Source organism: Dunckerocampus dactyliophorus, chromosome 15 (assembly GCF_027744805.1).
Source record: "Dunckerocampus dactyliophorus isolate RoL2022-P2 chromosome 15, RoL_Ddac_1.1, whole genome shotgun sequence".
NCBI lineage: Eukaryota > Metazoa > Chordata > Actinopteri > Syngnathiformes > Syngnathidae > Dunckerocampus > Dunckerocampus dactyliophorus.
Genome location: NC_072833.1, coordinates 23527542 through 23545428, shown reverse-complemented (window position 1 = coordinate 23545428; position 17887 = coordinate 23527542). Strand labels below are relative to the sequence as shown.

At 43.9% G+C, this 17887-nt stretch overlaps 1 protein-coding gene across 7 annotated transcripts in view; it reads left to right on the top strand.

Moving 5' to 3' along the window:
• The window catches only part of LOC129168095 (thyroid hormone receptor alpha-B), a 132491-nt gene extending 116366 nt beyond the window's left edge, over nucleotides 1-16125 (top strand). For all 7 annotated transcript variants that reach the window (XM_054752969.1, XM_054752965.1, XM_054752967.1 and 4 more), the window contains 5 exons: nucleotides 721-868; nucleotides 960-1165; nucleotides 3882-4028; nucleotides 4360-4618; nucleotides 6422-16125. In XM_054752969.1, coding sequence (XP_054608944.1) covers nucleotides 721-868; nucleotides 960-1165; nucleotides 3882-4028; nucleotides 4360-4618; nucleotides 6422-6672 — 1011 coding nt within the window. In that variant the 3' untranslated portion in view covers nucleotides 6673-16125. The remainder of the gene's footprint in view (nucleotides 1-720; nucleotides 869-959; nucleotides 1166-3881; nucleotides 4029-4359; nucleotides 4619-6421) is intronic.
• Nucleotides 16126-17887: the final 1762 nt, after the last annotated feature.

The window sequence follows — 17887 nt, the reverse complement described above, 5'->3', positions numbered from 1 at the left end:
AATGATATAAAATGTGTGTATGTATACATATATTTCATTAAATAATAATACATAATCATAAAATAATGAATAATAGTTATAACAATTGTCTGTAATAATAATAATACATATTTTTACATATGTTTTTTATACATTGATAATAATAGTAATTAATTCATCATTATGAAATAAAATTCACACCAAGTTTTCCTAATTATCACATCAAAACCAGCAATTTTGTGTGACATATTTATAATATGTGTGTGCGCGCGTAGAATTATTATCATAAATAATTCTAATAATAATAAATCATAGTTCTAATTGAATTAAATAGTATGAAATGGGTGTGTGTACATATACATATTTCTTATAATAAATAACAATTATACATAATTCTAATAAACAATAATAAATAATTAGATTAGTATTATACTAGTATTATACTAGTATACTATTATACTAGTAATTATACTAATGAATCATAGTTATAATCATTGTGTGTATTTCATAATAATGATAATAAATAATTTGAATTATAATAATAAAAATAGTGAAACAAAATGATAATAAAGTAATGCATTCACAATATACTTATAATGCTATAATATAGTATAAAAATGCACACCAAATTGTCATAATTATCACAGCAAGAGCAGCAGCAGTACAGAACACAGGTACTGTGTAGTGTACTGTAAAAAAAGATGCAGTATTATGTGTGTTTTATGTGTTTTGCGGCTGCAGGGTTTCTTCCGTAGAACCATCCAGAAGAACCTGCACCCCAGCTACTCGTGCAAGTATGAAGGCTGCTGCATCATCGACAAGATCACGCGCAACCAGTGTCAGCTGTGTCGCTTCAAGAAGTGCATCGCCGTGGGCATGGCCATGGACCGTCAGTCTCTCCCCCGTCTCGCGCAGGAAAAGTCCCACCAGAACTTTGTCCCTCTGACGTGGTGTCTCTCTCTGTGTCTCCCTCCCGGCAGTGGTGCTGGACGACTCCAAGAGGGTCGCCAAGCGGCGTCTCATCGAGGAGAACCGGGAGCGCCGCAAGAAGGAGGAAATGGTGAAGACGCTCCAGAACCGTCCTGAGCCCACCGGGTCGGAGTGGGAGGTGATCCACATGGTGACGGAGGCCCACCGGCACACCAACGCTCAGGGTTCCCAGTGGAAACAGAAGCGCAAATTCCTGGTAAGAAGCGCACCTCTTGGAGGTGGAACATGTGTAGAACTGCAGCAAAAGGCTGATGTCTATGCCTTTTTAAAAAGTGGTGTCTGCACACCTGGCAGCATTGCTTCAGAATGGGTATGCATTTTGACCCTTGAATACTCTTCGCCGCTCTGCAGGTACGCCTTTTGTTGCATTCAGTTTCATCTCGCGTCTCCGAAACCTGGATGATGTTCCTTGAAACCTTGATGCTCCTCTCCCTGCAAACCTTCTTCCGTGCTTTAATTACATTATTTCCTGTGCGTACACGAGTCGTTCAGACGGCGCACAGCCCACCCCCGCCAACGCCTTCTACTCTGATTTTGGATCAACATTGGCAATATAAATGAGTGTTGTAACGCATCGTTGAGTTCCACAAACAATAACACTCCCCTTCTCTCTTTAATTACCATCATTCGCTCACTACAAAAGGAAGCTAACAAGCTAAATAGTCGACGAGAGTTGTGGTGGCTCAACCCTGACCAAAAATAAAATTACACCACCAAAAAATTATGAATAATTTAACATTATTAAGTCATTTTATTATTATTTATAAATGTTATTTTATTATTGTTTATAAATTTTACAATTTAATTTTATTATTTCAAAAAATACATATTACATAATAAATAATACGGTATTTTTCCAGACTATAAGGCACACTTTTTTTAATGGTTTGGCTGGTCCTGCGACTTGTACTCCGGAGCGACTTATATATGTTTTTTTTTTTCAAACTGACTGACACACTCATACGGAGATTTTTATCCTTAAAAACTGACATTTTGGAAAACTCCAGTCAGGGTGAAAATCTTTGCAAACTCCGGCTTCAGCGTATTTGAAAATCTTTGCAAACTCCGGCTTCAGCGTATTTGTGTGGATGGCGAAGACGGAGCTTTTGGCTTGTTGCTGACAGATGAAGTAACAATTATGTGCCATTATTTCCACATTATATAAGTATAATGTAATGTTTGCAAGGGCAAAATGACTTTTTGTGTGTATAAAAGTAAACATACGCCTACATTGGCTTTACACAGACAAACAAAGGCAACATTGTGGGCTTCGGAGGACGCTATACTGCTGCTGTTTTGCTCGCTAAACAGCTACGGCACCCCTGCCAACGATGGCAATTTGGGACAAGACCCAATATTTTGGAAGAATGGCGTGGGAATGTTAGCATGGCAAGAAGCTTGTGATTGCTTCTACTGTACAGGCCATGGCCATGGTCTACGGAAATGACATTATCGGCACCTCTGATTGGTTAAAATTGCCTTTTGGTAGTTAGAGCAAAGAAATAAATACTTCCAAATACGCTTTTTAACATTATTAGAGCCCTCTAGACATGGAGTAACACCCCTATAGTCACCTTTACACTCCTGTTACCCAATATAGTAGCCATGCTTCCATACATGCTGTACTTCCTGCGGTGGCGATTGTCTCATAAATAGCCTTCTTTCCATGTGCTCAGCGGGGATGAACGGAATGAAATAACAAACATAGCGTCCCATCTCTCAGAAGTCCTTCCTCCGTCTTCCTCACTTCTCCAGCGTTCAGCAGGTTTATTCTGTCTAATCCTTCTGGGCTCTTAATTCCTTTCATAACTTTTCCTCCCCACCTATTTCTGCTCTAATCTCTTCCCACTGTTCTCTCCTCCCGTCTCGCTGTCCCACAGCGGCTTTCCCATCTGCGTTTGCCTCCTCGCTCGCTCCTTATCCGGGCCTCGGCAAAATCCTCACTCGCTCACCTCATCTGCCAGTTGGCAGGGGAGCCGGCGGTCGCAGTTTTTCCTCTTTCTCACTCGCTCAGGTTAACTGGGGGCCGGCTGTTAAGATTCCTGACGTCAGTTTTCTGCCGCGGTGGAATTCTGTCAGGTTTTCCGGCGTGGATTGGGATTGGGTGGAAGAAGTAATGGGGGGGATGGGGTGATGGCAGGCATTGTGGAGGGTGGTTGCCAGGCAACTAGAAGGATGTGGCTGGGTGTGGTGGGAAGGGGGCCACACGGGGATTAGTTGGGGAAGTGTGAAGCTTCAAGAGACCAAGTAGAGGAATGTCGATGTGTGCGTGTGTGTGAGACAAACACAGTTTTATTTGTATACAAACTAGAAATGCTCAAGATTGGCTTTCATGCCGATATTGTCCATCACTTCATTACCGATACCAATATCAACCGATACCGATATTGACAGCTCTACCCTCAAGCTAATGTCATGGAATGAACAAATTTGTATTCTGATACTGCATTCCACAAATAAACACTGCAAAATAAATAAAAATAAAAATATTTATAATTGTATTATATTTTTATTGTAATTTATTTTTTTCACATATTGGTGCAAAATAAGACAAATACTGTGATAAGCAATATACGTTATAGAGGAGTGACAGTTTATTTTCAGCATTTTGTCTCAACAAAAGTCATGAAAAAGTCAATTCAAGAAAAAAACCCATGAGGAATAGTCAAGTAGAAGAAGATGCCGTCCTACTGTCGTAAGACAGCTTAGACTTCATAAATTCCCAAATAAGACTCCAATGAAATAATGCTGGCAACCATACAATTTGGAAAGCTGCACAAACACGTATCAGTGCAAAGTATGAAACGCTCCAATCTCATTATCGGCAGGAAAACCAACATATGATTTTTAATGCTGATAATATCGGTCGGCATCATCCTAATTGTGTCCTAAACGCTTTGTCTCCTGCTCAGCCCGACAAGATCGGCCAGTCGCCGGTGGCGCCCACGTCAGACGGAGACAAGGTGGACCTGGAGGCCTTCAGCGAATTCACCAAGATCATCACTCCCGCCATCACGCGCGTGGTCGACTTTGCCAAAAAGCTGCCCATGTTCTCAGAGGTGAGTGCTGTACCGGCATGGAATGCCACCGTGTTTGGATTTAGGGACACGTGCCCATCTTTTTCCTCGGCGTTTGGCGCCGCGGTAAGATGGATGCCATGTGGGCGTTTAAGCACGCACAGCGGGGACGCACGCACACGACAAACGAGGCCAGTCGACAGCAGTGGAATATGAAATGTTCATTAAGGAGAATTAATTGCATTTACCCACAGATGGTCTGTAGATTTAACATGAGGGGGCGGGGCTGTGCATCCATCATGGAAATCTCATCTAAATCAAAGTCGAATGCATTTACGTCCACGTGTGAGAGACTTCCCATCCTTCCCGTCAGCTGCCCTGCGAGGACCAGATCATCCTGCTGAAAGGCTGCTGCATGGAGATCATGTCGCTGCGGGCGGCCATGCGCTACGACCCCGAGAGCGAGACGCTGACACTGAGCGGCGAGATGGCGGTGAAGCGTGAGCAGCTCAAGAACGGCGGGCTGGGCGTGGTGTCGGACGCCATCTTTGATCTGGGCAAGAGCCTGGCACAGTTCAACCTGGACGACACGGAGGTGGCGCTGTTGCAGGCCGTGCTGCTCATGAGCTCAGGTTTGTCGGGAAACCGATTATCATCTGATAAGGACGTGTTAAGAAGTTATGACCCCGTCTGTATGTGTGTATGGAGTTGGAACCTACACCAACAGGCCCATTACAATGCTTGTTAGCAACGGCAAACAAGTAGCGCCAAATCTGGAACAATTTTTACAAAATCAAATCAAACATAAAATAACAGGCAGAACCAAATCTAAAACAAAAACATTTAGTGCCAAATGTAAAAGAAACAAAGAACAGGTAGCGCCAAATCTTTATTTAAAAAAAAGAAAACAAACAGGTAGCGCCAAATCTATGAAAGCCACGCTAACACTTTTTTTTTTAAATAGTCATAGCAGATATTTTTTAACAGTCAGCATTTTTTTTAAAGAGTCATAGCGTATTTTTAAAGAGCCATTGCAATGTTTTTTTTATAAAGTGTCATAGCATATTTTTTAAAAAAGAGTAATGGTGTATATTTTTTTAAAGAGTTACAGCATTTTTTTAAAGAGTCATGGCATATTATTAAAAAAAGAGTCCTAGCATATTTTTAAAGAGCCATAGCATATTTTTAAAGAGCCATAGCAAAGTTGTTTTTTTTTAAAGAGTCAAAACGTATTTTAAAGAGCCATAGAAAAGTTTAAAAAAAAAAAAAGAGTCATAGCATATTTTTAAAAAAAGAGTCATAGCGTATATTTTTTTAAAGAGTCAGTATTTTTTTAAAGAGTCATACCAAAGTTTTAAAGAGTCATGGCATATTATTTTAAAGTAAAGTTAAAAAAAGAGTCATAGCCAATGTTCCCTCTAATTTGCCAAGTATCTGAGCATACCCAAGAACGACCTGAGCATTCCTTGATGCAATGTTTGTTGTATATCTTTACTTTTGTCAATATTAAAATAAAATCCAATTAACTCACAACCGACCTTTCGGCGTAACACTTCCTGTATGCGGTACGTGCGGCCATCAAAATAAAAGCACGGCAGTAAAACATGCACGGTTACGCCACACATTCAGTCCACACTTTTCACTCAGAAAACTGGCTTGCTACTTGGGCTTTGCAGCATGTTTTACAAAGCAGCGCTTTTGCAGACGCTGTCACTCTGTTTGTTTCGTAATAATACAGGGTTAGCGCATTAGCTGTATGCTAACCTGCCATAAACCGTGACATGTACCATGTATGCGGTGTTAATAAATTGATGGACTGCGGTAGTACACACGTGCAAACAGGATCTTATCATTGGCTGGACAGTGCTCATCATCGTGTTGTATGTTCCGCTTCTTCTTCTTGCTTCCTGGCACTCTCGCCGTTGCATTGCAAAATGGTACAGAATACATTTTTATGTGTTTATCTCATTTACAGTTCAGGTTGGATTGTATTTTGCGCGCAGCATGGTTTTGCGATGCGCAGAGAGCTTGAGAGCAGTGCGCGATTCCGCACGCGCGCAGCTTAGAGGGAACACTGGTCATAGCATATTTTTAAAAAGTGTCATAGCCAAGTTTTTTAAGACTCGTAGCATTTTTTTTTTAAATAGTCATCGCATATATTTTTAAAAGAGTTACAGCATTTTTTAAAAGAGTCATAGCATATTTTTAAAGAGCCATAGCAAAGTTTAAAAAAAAGAGTCATAGCGTGAGGTTACAGAAAGGTTGCAGAAATTCATAGTGCAGATATTTACCAAAAGAAAACATTCTATTTGTCCCTGAAAAGGACAGCATACCAAAGTATGGTGTACACACACACACACACACACACACACACACACACACACACACACACACACACATCTAATGCTTGACTGTCTTTGCTCGGCCTCCCTCAGACCGCTCAGGCCTGACGTGCGTGGACAAGATTGAGAAGTGCCAGGAGACGTACCTGCTGGCGTTCGAGCACTACATCAACTACCGCAAGCACAACATTCCCCACTTCTGGCCCAAGCTGCTGATGAAGGTGACGGACCTGCGCATGATCGGCGCCTGCCATGCCAGCCGCTTCCTGCACATGAAGGTGGAGTGTCCCAACGAGCTCTTCCCTCCGCTCTTCTTGGAGGTCTTTGAGGACCAGGACGTGTGACGGACGCCGCCGGGGAAGCGGGAGACGGGAAGAAGGTCTGTAATCGGACGGACGGACAGACGGGAGGGCGGGAATTCTCCGACTTTGTACAGCACGCCTTGCAAAAACTGGAAAGGACTCACCAGCAGGAAGAGGAGCGGATTCTCCTCTGGCGTGTGGGGGCCCTTCTGTCTGAGCATGCTGTCTTACTTGCCATTTGCCAACACACACACACACACACACACACACACACAGCAGCGGCCGCCTGCAGCTCCTCTCAGTATTATTGTCCGCCTGCAGCCTCACAATCAGCAGGTGCTCTGGGTGTCACTTTGGTCACCCCGATCAGAACGGACTGACCCAACACGGATTCCTCAAGTCAATCTGAGCCGTTCCAGTCCATCCCGTGTGATGCCGGTGCTATCTTTCTAGCAGACTACTCCATTTCATTTTTTTTTTTTTTTTGCTCCATTGCTACCTTTTTTCGTCATCGGACCGGCTCCTGTGACACACACACACACACACACACACACACACGAGCAGACTTGCCTTATCATTGTGCCCTCGTGAATGATAATGAAGCCCCTGTCTCTGAGGGGGTGGGGCACAGCGTTGAAGTAAAGACAGGAAAAGGGCGGAGGTTTACAGGATTTAAGTGGGACTGCAGCTCTGTAGAGTTCAGCCTTAAATCGTTCGTGTCCTCAAGAAGTGAGTCTTTGAGTAGTAAGGCAATGAAGCTCGCACGCACACACACACACACGCGCGCGCGCGAACACACACACACACACACACACTCACACACACACAGCATCACCTCAGCAAACGTGTATGCCTCATTTGCCGCCTGCCTGCCTGCTGCAGTGCAATGGTGGCATTATTTTTTCTTGTTTGATTTGTTTTTGTTATTATTTTTGGCCCTGACCTGCGGGGGCCTTTACTGAGCCCCTCCTCACAGGCTCAGCTCAGTGCTGCCCCCTCCAGGCTTCCATACACATCTGCCTTTTCTTGTTTTTCGTGTTGTTTTTCGTACGAACCGCGGGCATCACTGAGAGCAGGCCAATGCCGAGAAGGCTACCATTTACCTCAAAGTGGACACACCCCCACTGCCCCCCGTGGTTCTGGGCACTACCTCACCTATGTGGACACACACACACACACACACACACACACACACACACCATCAGTGCTATTGAAAAGAAATACCACTGAAGAAGACAGGAGGGCCCGCCATCTTGGTGGAAGGTTCTATCATGTTTTATACGGGACCAAGAGTTATCTTTAGAGATTTGGACACCACCCCCGCCCCCAAACACACGCACACACACCCTTAAAAAAAGGACAGTTTGGATGTGAAAATGCTCCTCATGCATGAGCTTACGTGGAAAAGGTCAGCTGTCCTTGTGGGAGGTTCCTCCGAAGCGTCCCGGGGGTAGGGGGCGGGTGCACGAGACGTGGACAGATGGAACAATGTCAGTGCTGCATCCTAGAAGGTTCCACCCCACCCCCAATGAGGTCCAAACGGTGCTGGCTGCTGGGTGGAAGGCAAGACAAGACCTGGACGACCATCATCATCAGGCCGGCAACCTTCTCCCCAGGCCCCAACTGGAGCCTAGCTCCATCTCATTTTGCACCCCACCACCTTCAGGACACGCCCACCCAGCCAGGCTGGTGGGAGTTTTTGCACTACTGCAGCACCCCTACCCCCCACACCCCCATGATCCACTTCCTGGGTAGCAGAAGCTTCTGTGTGACAGAGGCAGCCCCTGTGACATCATGACACCAATCACAAGGGAGGGGGCGGGGCTTGTGTGGTGGAGGAAGCAGGAAGTAGACCCCCCCCCTCCTTGTCAGACAAGGCGGCCATGATGGTCTGCAACCCCCTTTCTAGGACGACCACCTTCTAAATGAAAGCAAAACAAGGATCCAGGATGCTGAGATGCAGGATTGGAATTCTATGTTCAAGTGTGTGCGTGTGTGTGTGTGTGTGTGCGTGCGTGTGTGTGTGTGTGTGTGCGTGCGTGTGTCTTGCTGCGTTAGCAGAAGTAGAGTTAAGAAAGAGAGAATATAAAAGAAATGATTATAAATCCTCAAAGAAAAAGGAGATGACTTTAAAAAGACTCCTCAACTTAGCTTTTCATTTTTCCTGTTGGGGAGGGATGGGGGCAGGTGGGGCGCCTCATGTCAAAGAAAGGAACGAGCTGTCGTCACTTTCGGACCATGCGTGCAGTGTAACGTCCCTCGCCGCCATCTTGTCTGTGTGTGTGCGTGTGCGTGCGTGCGCGTGTGAGTGAGTGTGTGTCATACGACGCACCCCCGAGCCGCCCAGCCCCCCATTTTATCAGGAGCAATTTACAAGCAAAACAAGAAATTACCTTTTTTTAAATGTTGTTTTGTTGTTTTTTTTAAATAATACGTCTTTGGAGAAAAGAGGAGAAAAATGAAACAAAAAAAAACTGAAACACAATCTCGTCATACCTCACAACAAAAAGGATCTGGTGGGAGGAGCCTAATTTAGTTGCAGGCACATGTCAACCTTCTAGGAGATGTTCAACAACACGTGTGCGCACGCTACTACGCTCTAGCGCCCCCTAGCCCAAGTGGTGGTGGGAGGGGAGATTACGGGCCTGGGGGGCGGGGGCTTCTGTAGCGGCTGATCGTTTCTGGTATTGAATGTAGCTGACAGGAGGGGGCCGGACCCGAGCCCGCCGCCACCGCCGCCGCCCAAAACTTCCACGCACCAGCAGAGCGAACGGAATGCAACACACACACGCCCGCGCTCTTTATGTGTGTGTGTGTGTGTGTGTTGTCACGTCAACAATCCGTCCAACACTGACACCACCACTTGGCCCCGCCCCCTCCTCCTCTCTGGCCCCACCCTCCTCCTTTCCTGCTCCCTTCTGCAGGCTTCATGTGTGTGTGTGTGTGTGTGTGTGTGTGTGTGTGTGTGTGTGGTTGTCTGCATACGCACAGCGTCTATGCAATTTCCCTCGAAAGTGGAACATCACCTTTTGAGAGGATCTTTGTGTAACCTTGGGGTTGTAAAACTGCATGTGTGTGTGTGTGTGTGTGTGTGTGTGTGTGTGTGCTGGTGCTCTCATCGCTCGGTGGGCGAATTCCATTTAAAAAAAAAAAAAAAAAGTCTTCAAAAGATTTAGGCCCCGCCCCCTAAATTGCACCCGTGTGAAGCTTTAATGTTTTCTACCCGGCGACCAAGTCAATGTAAAGAGTGATTGGCAATCACAGACCTTTTATTGGAAGCGACATCACAAACGAAAGCACTTAAACTAAAAAGCACTTTGGATGTCGCACGCTGACACCCCCCCACCACAAGAAGGATTACTGTTATTATTATTGTTATTATCAGAACGAGCGTTTCATTTGAACTTGAAAAGCTTTTGCTCACAGTTACAAAACGTTGCAAGCGAAGTGCAATAATTGGCATTGCGAGTGAAAGCTAACCTGTGTCGGCCCTTCACTTACCTGATCAGGAAGAATCAGGGGATGATTTCTTCTTAATGACGTTCGCCCGCCCCCGAGAGCACCGGCAGGCTTAACCTACGGGCGCGCGCACACACACACACACACACACACACACACACACACACACACACACACACACAGCAGTTGTTGTTCAGAAAGCTTATTGAAGGATTCTCTCAGGTAAAAGAACATTTTTTAATAAATGATGATCAACCTTAGATGGAAGCCGCTTTCATCTGTTTTGTTGTTTTGTCTTCTTCTCTGCTCCGTCCTCCTCCATGTGATGTTGGGGTGTTTGTCATTTCTGCAGGGAAAGCATATAAAATATCATTTGGTGTAATCAATTCAATTCATCCTAATGGGGTCATTTCTGAGCACCCATGAATGCTTTTTTTTTTTAAGTGTTTGCATAATACAGTGGATCCCCGCACGCTCCTTTTTCAGCATTCACCCGCAAATCTGCATTGTTTTTTCTCGAAAATAGGCCATCTTTTTGCAAAAACACATTTCATTCAGCATAAGTGGGTAAGACAGTGTTCCATCGCGCCTCAGCTTTCGCGGACTCGCTGTTTCGTGGATTTTTTGTGTGTGTGCAATTTTAGTGCTTTTATTTTAATTTATTTTATTTTATTTTTACAGCGTATGAACGCTGTTACAGGCTGAGCTTGGCCCTTTAAGAAGAATTGCATTGTGGGAAGTTTAGTGTTGTAGTTCTGTGCTTCAACGGGAGGTGTCTCCCTATTCTCTCTCTTCTGTCTGCACCGCCCATTGTCTTCTGCGTCCTGATTGGCTGTAGCCCACTGTCAATCAATGCTGTCTCCTGTAGTGGTTATGGCTACCAAACTAGCTAACCGTGCGAGCTGCTTGCGAACTGCCAATACTGTAAACAATAGAAGAAACAGAAGAAGCTAAGCTAATACGACAATAGGAGCAATATGTTTGAACAAGGATGCAAAAACGCCAAACGGCGCCAGGACGGCGGGGCACGGTCAGAGGAGTGAAATACATGTGAGTGGCTTAATCATTTCTTGTGCCTGACCTGTGGCTTGACCATTAAAATTTAAACGAATTTTCAACTTTTTCTGATAGGGGGGTTTTACAGCCTTAAAGCAAACATCATAATTGTAAAAAAAATCAAGTTGGCTACTTCGCTGATTTCACTTATTGCAAGCTATTTTGGGAACCTATCCCCCCGCGCTAAACGAGGGAACACTGTAATTTATAAGTACATGATAATACAGGTACAAATGTACCACTGCCAACATTTTGCGTGGCTACATTGGCGCTAGCAAGGGTTACAACAGGCTAAAGGCTACACAGTGACTCACATTCCATTCCATCGTTCATTAGTGGTGAGCAGCTATACATTTCGTACTTTAAAATGCGTTCATGAAGCGCGTGAGGCATAATTTGGGCTAAAACCTGGAATGTGCAATGGCAATTGAAGAGAGAAGCGGAGGGTTCTGGAGCTGAATCGAGTGTAGTCTTTACAACGGTCATTGTTACTGCAAATGTTGATCCCAACGTCAATCTAGCGGGAGGGTTTGGAGGGGGACGAGCGAGCCGTGTGTCAAAAGGAGACAATTTTACGAGCGGATCAGTTACTTGCGTTTTTTCACCATTCGTGGGGATCTACTGTAATCGCATTTGGACAAAAAAACATGTTGAGTTCCTTCCCTTCCCTTTGATGATTTTTTAAAAATGAGGTCCAAGTGTGTCATTGCTGTGTGCATGTGCGTGTGTGTGTGTGTGTGTGTGTGTGTGTGTGTGATCATGTGACGCCATGCTTCTTATCGGCGTGTGCACGCTACTCCCACCCCCCACCTCTCCCGTAGCCTTCAAAGCACCTTTTCAGGCCGTCTCAGGTGTGTGACACTTTGGAGGAATGTACCTAATCGTGTGTCCCGTGTGCTCAGGTGCGACAGCTAGCTAGCGAGCTAGAGAGAGCGAGAGAGAGGGGGGGGGATGCCGGGAAGAGGTGTGAATTTTTAGCTTTCAAAAACGAGAGCTGTGGCTCCTTCCTTGAGACGCTTGAGATTTAGAAGAAAAAAAAAAAGCACGTAGGAGATTGAAGCGATGTTGCCAAAAGGTTCGGGGAGGGGAAGGGGAATCGCACAGCGGGACGCTACGTTGTGCAACAGTCACATGAAATTACACTTTACTCTCTATTTACTCTCTAGTTTTATTACATTCTAAACATTAGCAAGTAGTCACAATTAGTTGAACGCTACCTCTCCCTACTAATGTTAGATTAGCATAGTGCTAACAGTCGCCGCTCGTATCAGATATATACTAGAAATATGAGTGGCTATGCTCGCTTGGCTCGCCAAATAGTTTGTTGCAAGGGGGGGGGCTGCCTTTGAAGGTTTATGATGTCATCATGCTGGAACATTCACATAATGGCCTCCTTTTGGCTGTTTTTGCGGTGGCATGCATGGCTAATACGCTTGGTGCAACTCCTAGATGGCGGACAGACAGTGCTTTGCTAGCATTAAGCTAAAGTTGCCCAAAGTGCGGCCTCGGCATATTCTGGAAATGTCATTTTATTCAATATTCATGTTCCGCATTCACTCGTCTAAAATTCTGCACCATTTTTCTTCCATTCCTTATTATTGTTCCTCCTTTTTGCCCGTTACCTTCAGTCATTCAAACATCAAAATGTTCGGCTCATCCAGGAAAGGTGTGCTAAAATTTCAGAATTTTCTGCAATTCCACAGATTTTTTTTTTTTTTGCCATTGAAAGCAAATGGGCAATTTTGCAAAATTCCATAGTTCTCAATTTTCAGCTCCTTTAGGAGTATGCACTTACACCGTACAATGTGGGAGGTGCCTTTGACGAATCGCTGCTATTGAGGGTACGCGGTGCAGATGGCAGTCACGTCTGCATGCTCGTCTGCGAGTGACGAAGGATGACAACAAGACATTCAAGGAAGTGTTGGCAGTGTTTACGTACAGATGGTCTACTGTTCCCCACCACATCACGGGGGGTACACAGGCCCGACTCCATAGTTGGCTGAAATCAGGGGTGTCCAAAGTGCAGCGCAGGGCAATTTACGGTCCACGGCTGTTTTTTTGTTGGCCCACGGCACATTGTAAAAATATAATTTTGCAAGAAAACTGAAAACATTGAAAAATCAGCAGTAATTGTTAAAGAATGAAGTCAAAATATTAAGGGAAAAAAGTTAAATCTAACAAGAAAAAATTGTAAGATTAACGTCGTAAGATTAAGAGGAAAAATAACATCATTTTAAGAGCAGAATGTTGAGATATTAAAATAAAAAGTATATTTTAAAGTGGCAATATGAGAAACAAACAAAACAACAAAGAAAGTTGTCATTTTTGGAAAATGAGGTTGGGGAAAAAGTTAAGCAATAATTTCTTTACTGTTATGAAGGAAAGTCATTTTAGCAGCATAGACTTGAAATATTAAAGAAAAAATACGGAAGTTTTTTAAAAGTTGTAATATTATGAGAAGGTGAACAATATTGGAAAATTTGGTTGAGAAAAAAGTTATATTATGGGAATAAAGTCATAATTACGAGAACCAAATTACAAGAAGAAAGTTGAAATAGTTGGGGGGGGGGAACAGCAGAAATGCAAAAAACAGTTGTCATTTTATGAGAATAAAGTCCAAATATGAAAGTGAAAAAATAAGAGAAAATAAGCGTTACTTTTACAACAATCAATTCTTGACTGTTATGAGGCAAAGTAATTTTAGTAGCATAGACTTGAAATACTCAAGTACAATACTTTATCATAATAAAGTTAATACTAATATAGAGTGGAAAATTAGGTTGGGAAAAAAGTTAGAACATTATGGGAATAAAGTCAAAATATTACGTAGATTATTTAAGAAAAATGTCAAAATATTTGTAAAATGTAACAAAAAATGGGGGAAAGTTCATACAAATAATATGTGTTTTTTTACTGCGCCCCCGAGGGGGCATGGAGAAAAAATAGGCCAGGTTTTTGCGAGCGTTCCAAAGCTTTTGCAAAATGACGCAATACTTTTGCGAGAGCTCGTGAAACTGTTGACATTAAGAGCATTGTACTTCCCCGACTTCCGTGTTCAGAGCGGACGCTTGCTTTGAAACTTGAAATTAAGAGCAGCACAGTGGTTGAGTGTCTGACAGGACAAGCGGTGCGCACAAGTCACGGAATCCCATTTATGGCTAATCAATCCTAATCCATCCTTCGGAGTAGCAGTACTCAAAAGAGATGTTTCCAGCAACATGAGCCACAACCGGATGTTAGCATTTTATTTTCAGAAGACGAGTCAAACGACCGTCACAGCACTGAAAACGTGTTCCTACGGTTCCAGTATCACTTTTTTCCTCGACATCGGTCCAGTAAGGGACGCGAAAATGCTGAAGATGGAACTTAAATGATGCGTTTCCACCCGATTTTAGCTACTGTATGTGGAGGCAAGCTCTGACCGGAAGTGTGTTCTGTAGCATAGTTTTGCGAGATAATGCAAAACCTTTGCGAAATCTCGCAAACGTTTTCACCTGTATCACAAAGCCGAGATGCAGTTTTTTCTTTAAAATCTAATCCTTTCATTTTTCACGACGTGGCTCTCGCTGGAGAAAGTTTGAACACCCCTGACGTAAATGAATAGGAAATTCTAGGGTATTTCAACATTCATTCTACATTTCAACATTCACAGGCAATTTCTGCTATCTAGTTAGACGCTAGCTAGTTTGGTGTTGTCCCGATAGCTTAGCATATATTGACCGACGTTAGATTGTTCTATGCTGACATGTAGCCACCTAGCATTGTGACATAACCAGGAAGTCGAGTGGGCGTGGCTTGGGGGTGGGGGGGGGCGCAGCCAACAGAGAGCACTTAAGTATGATTTCTTTCGTTAGCAAAACGGCTGGGAATAAAAAAAAACAAACAAACTAAGACAGCTACGAATGTATGCTTTACTCTAGAGGTTGAAATATGCAAATGTTTGTCAGCTTCACAACTGCTCAGGTTCGAAAGATCGGCCTCAAAGGGTGCTTTAAGGACCTCGCCCCCCCCGTCCCTGTCCCCGTTCTCGGTCCTGTCCGGTTCTGGTTCCACACCCAGCACACTTACTGTAAAGTCCACAGTCGTATGCAAAGCCAAACCCAAATGAAGGGATCCAAAAACAAAACATGCTCCACTGTGTAGCAGGTCCAAGCCACCTCACACGACACCAGCAAAGTCTACATCACCTCTTTGAGACCTCACGTCCACTGGCCATGTCTTCTTCTTCATTATCGCTCTCCATGTTTACCACCAAGCAAGGACTGGTCTTTTTGTGCTCATCCCTGGTTGTCCCACTCAGCTTGTACAAAGTGTGCATGCGTGTTCGTGTGTGTGCGTGCGCGTAAAAAAACAAGAATAAAAAACGCAAACATCTCCAACGCGTGTGAAAAGAGTTCCGCCTCATCGTCTGCACGCGACAAAGCTCTCTGCAGGTCTTTTTGGGACTTTTTAAAAAAAAATAAAAACTTCAAACACACAAAGCACCTCGCAGATGAAGACCTCAAGAAGACGGAAGGTGCCAAAGACCACACGTGAAAAACATGTTACTGGAGACGCCTCACATCTGGAGTGAAACGGGGGACCGCCGAGTCCAGGAGGTCCTGCTCCTGCACCTTCAGGAAAACAACATTGAGGTGTCCTCATGCCAACCTTTCAGGAAGCACACAAACAAGTCCGACAAAAGACAAAGCGCGGGAATCAGCCGACTATCTACTGTGATGTCCTCTCATACCACCTCCGACACGCTAGACCCCCCACTCTCACCTGCACCTGACCCCAACTCCCCCAAACTTTAGTTGCCCCCACCCCCGAGGGTCAGGTGCGGTGCGTGCGGGTCTGTGTGTGACAATCAGCGTGTGTGTTTGTATTCCGTGTTGTGTGTCTTTGGTTTGTCGGTCAGGCTTTTGAGAGGAGATATTTTTATGGTGACTGTGGTCTATTTGATGATCTATTTATGTAATAAACATGTGACTAAAGTGACTTCTCATCGCCTCTCTGGTTCTTAGCAATCACGCACTAATAAAGTCAAACCCGACCAAGCGCTTGTGTCTCTGCTGTCTTCTTAGCACCGCATGGACGAGCGATGACGAGTTGGCCCGAGACAGAGGGTGTCCCAGACCCTTTTCTGTTCCCAGTACACAATTGGACTCACAAATGGACAAATCTTCCCGCAGACGAGCTCCAAAATCTCGTTCAAAGTCTTCACGGAACAGTGGAAGCTCTCCGAGCTTTGTCACTGACAGAAACGTTAGCACAGCTACGTGCTGTCGCTACGCAATCCGTATCGGAAGCGCCATTGGCTCTGCGCATGCGCGAGACCTCGTCACTTACTCTTATCGCAAATTTTCCCGACAGCGTTTTTGCGACGTCACGTGCTGTGCTTAAATGTATAAAGATAAAAGTTCAACAACCTTTCTTCATATATATAATATTTTGGGGCGTTAGTTTATTCATGGCTCCTGTTAAAAGACTTTGTAAGGATGCAGATGTTGTCAAGACTGAGCTACTGTATGTAAAAACGTACGCAAAGCACATATCCGCGAAGTAGCCAACTTTATTTGTTTGCAATTATCATATATGTTTTAAGGCTGTAAAAACCCTCACCATACACTTTTCTCAGACAGGCATGAACATTTACGCACATTTCTCTCTTGTTCAAACACTCTCAAAGTTCAAATTTAGTTCGTATTTTAATGCTCGATCTCTTGGACACAAGAAATGATTACGTGACTTACCGTATTCACTCTTCTGACGTCCCGGCGCCGTTCGGCTGTAGCCTCTTTGTATCCTTGTTAAAACATTGCTGTAGTATTTTACTCCTCGTTGTCCTCCACAAACCGAAGGTTCATGTACAGTATTCCATAATGGCGCCCTAGCGGAAACAGGAAACACGGCAGTGGCGCACGAGAGTTTGATTGACAATGGTCCACAGTCAATCAGAGAGCAGAACACAATGGGCGGGTTCTCCCTTAGCCAATCAGGACTGTTGTGGCTCTATATTTAACCGGCTAAGGAGGTGGAGGACGACGTCTTCAACTCTCACATGAGTATACAGCACCCTCTACTGGTAGTGGTAGTAAATACAACAGAACACCGATACAGCACGCTAATACACTTCAAGCACGCAGAACACAATGCGCGTTCATACGCTTGTTAAAAAAATATGCAAAATTGCACTTTTAAAAAACGCGAAACGTGGACCGCGATGTAGCGGGGGAACACTGTGCAATAAACTACATAAAACAAGACATATTGTGGTATTTTCATGTAAATGACCATAAACAGAGTGCAAAGATGGATTCATCTAGAAGATTCCGCTAGTTCTTTCTAAACATATCTTGCTAGCAAATGCATTTGTTTGTGCTTTTTCAGTAGCGAAAAATAACTTAAAACAATTTATGGAACCAAAAAAAAAAGCGGTCTTACAGTTTATTCACTTGCACAATGGTTATGATATAAGTAGGACTGTCAATCGATTGAAATATTTAACCGCGATTAATTAAATTTTGTCCATAGTTTACTTACAATTAACAGCACATACAAATTTTTATCTATAATAAGTAGGGATGTAAATATTTTTGTGGTAATCGATTCGATACGCGTCTAGATACACGGGTTAAGATACATTTTTAAAAAGATGCATTTTAAAAACAGAGCGATTCGATACAGTGTACAAACAATTCGATTCGATATGATTCAACAGTTACATTTGTTGATGTAGACATTAGTCTTACATTATAAA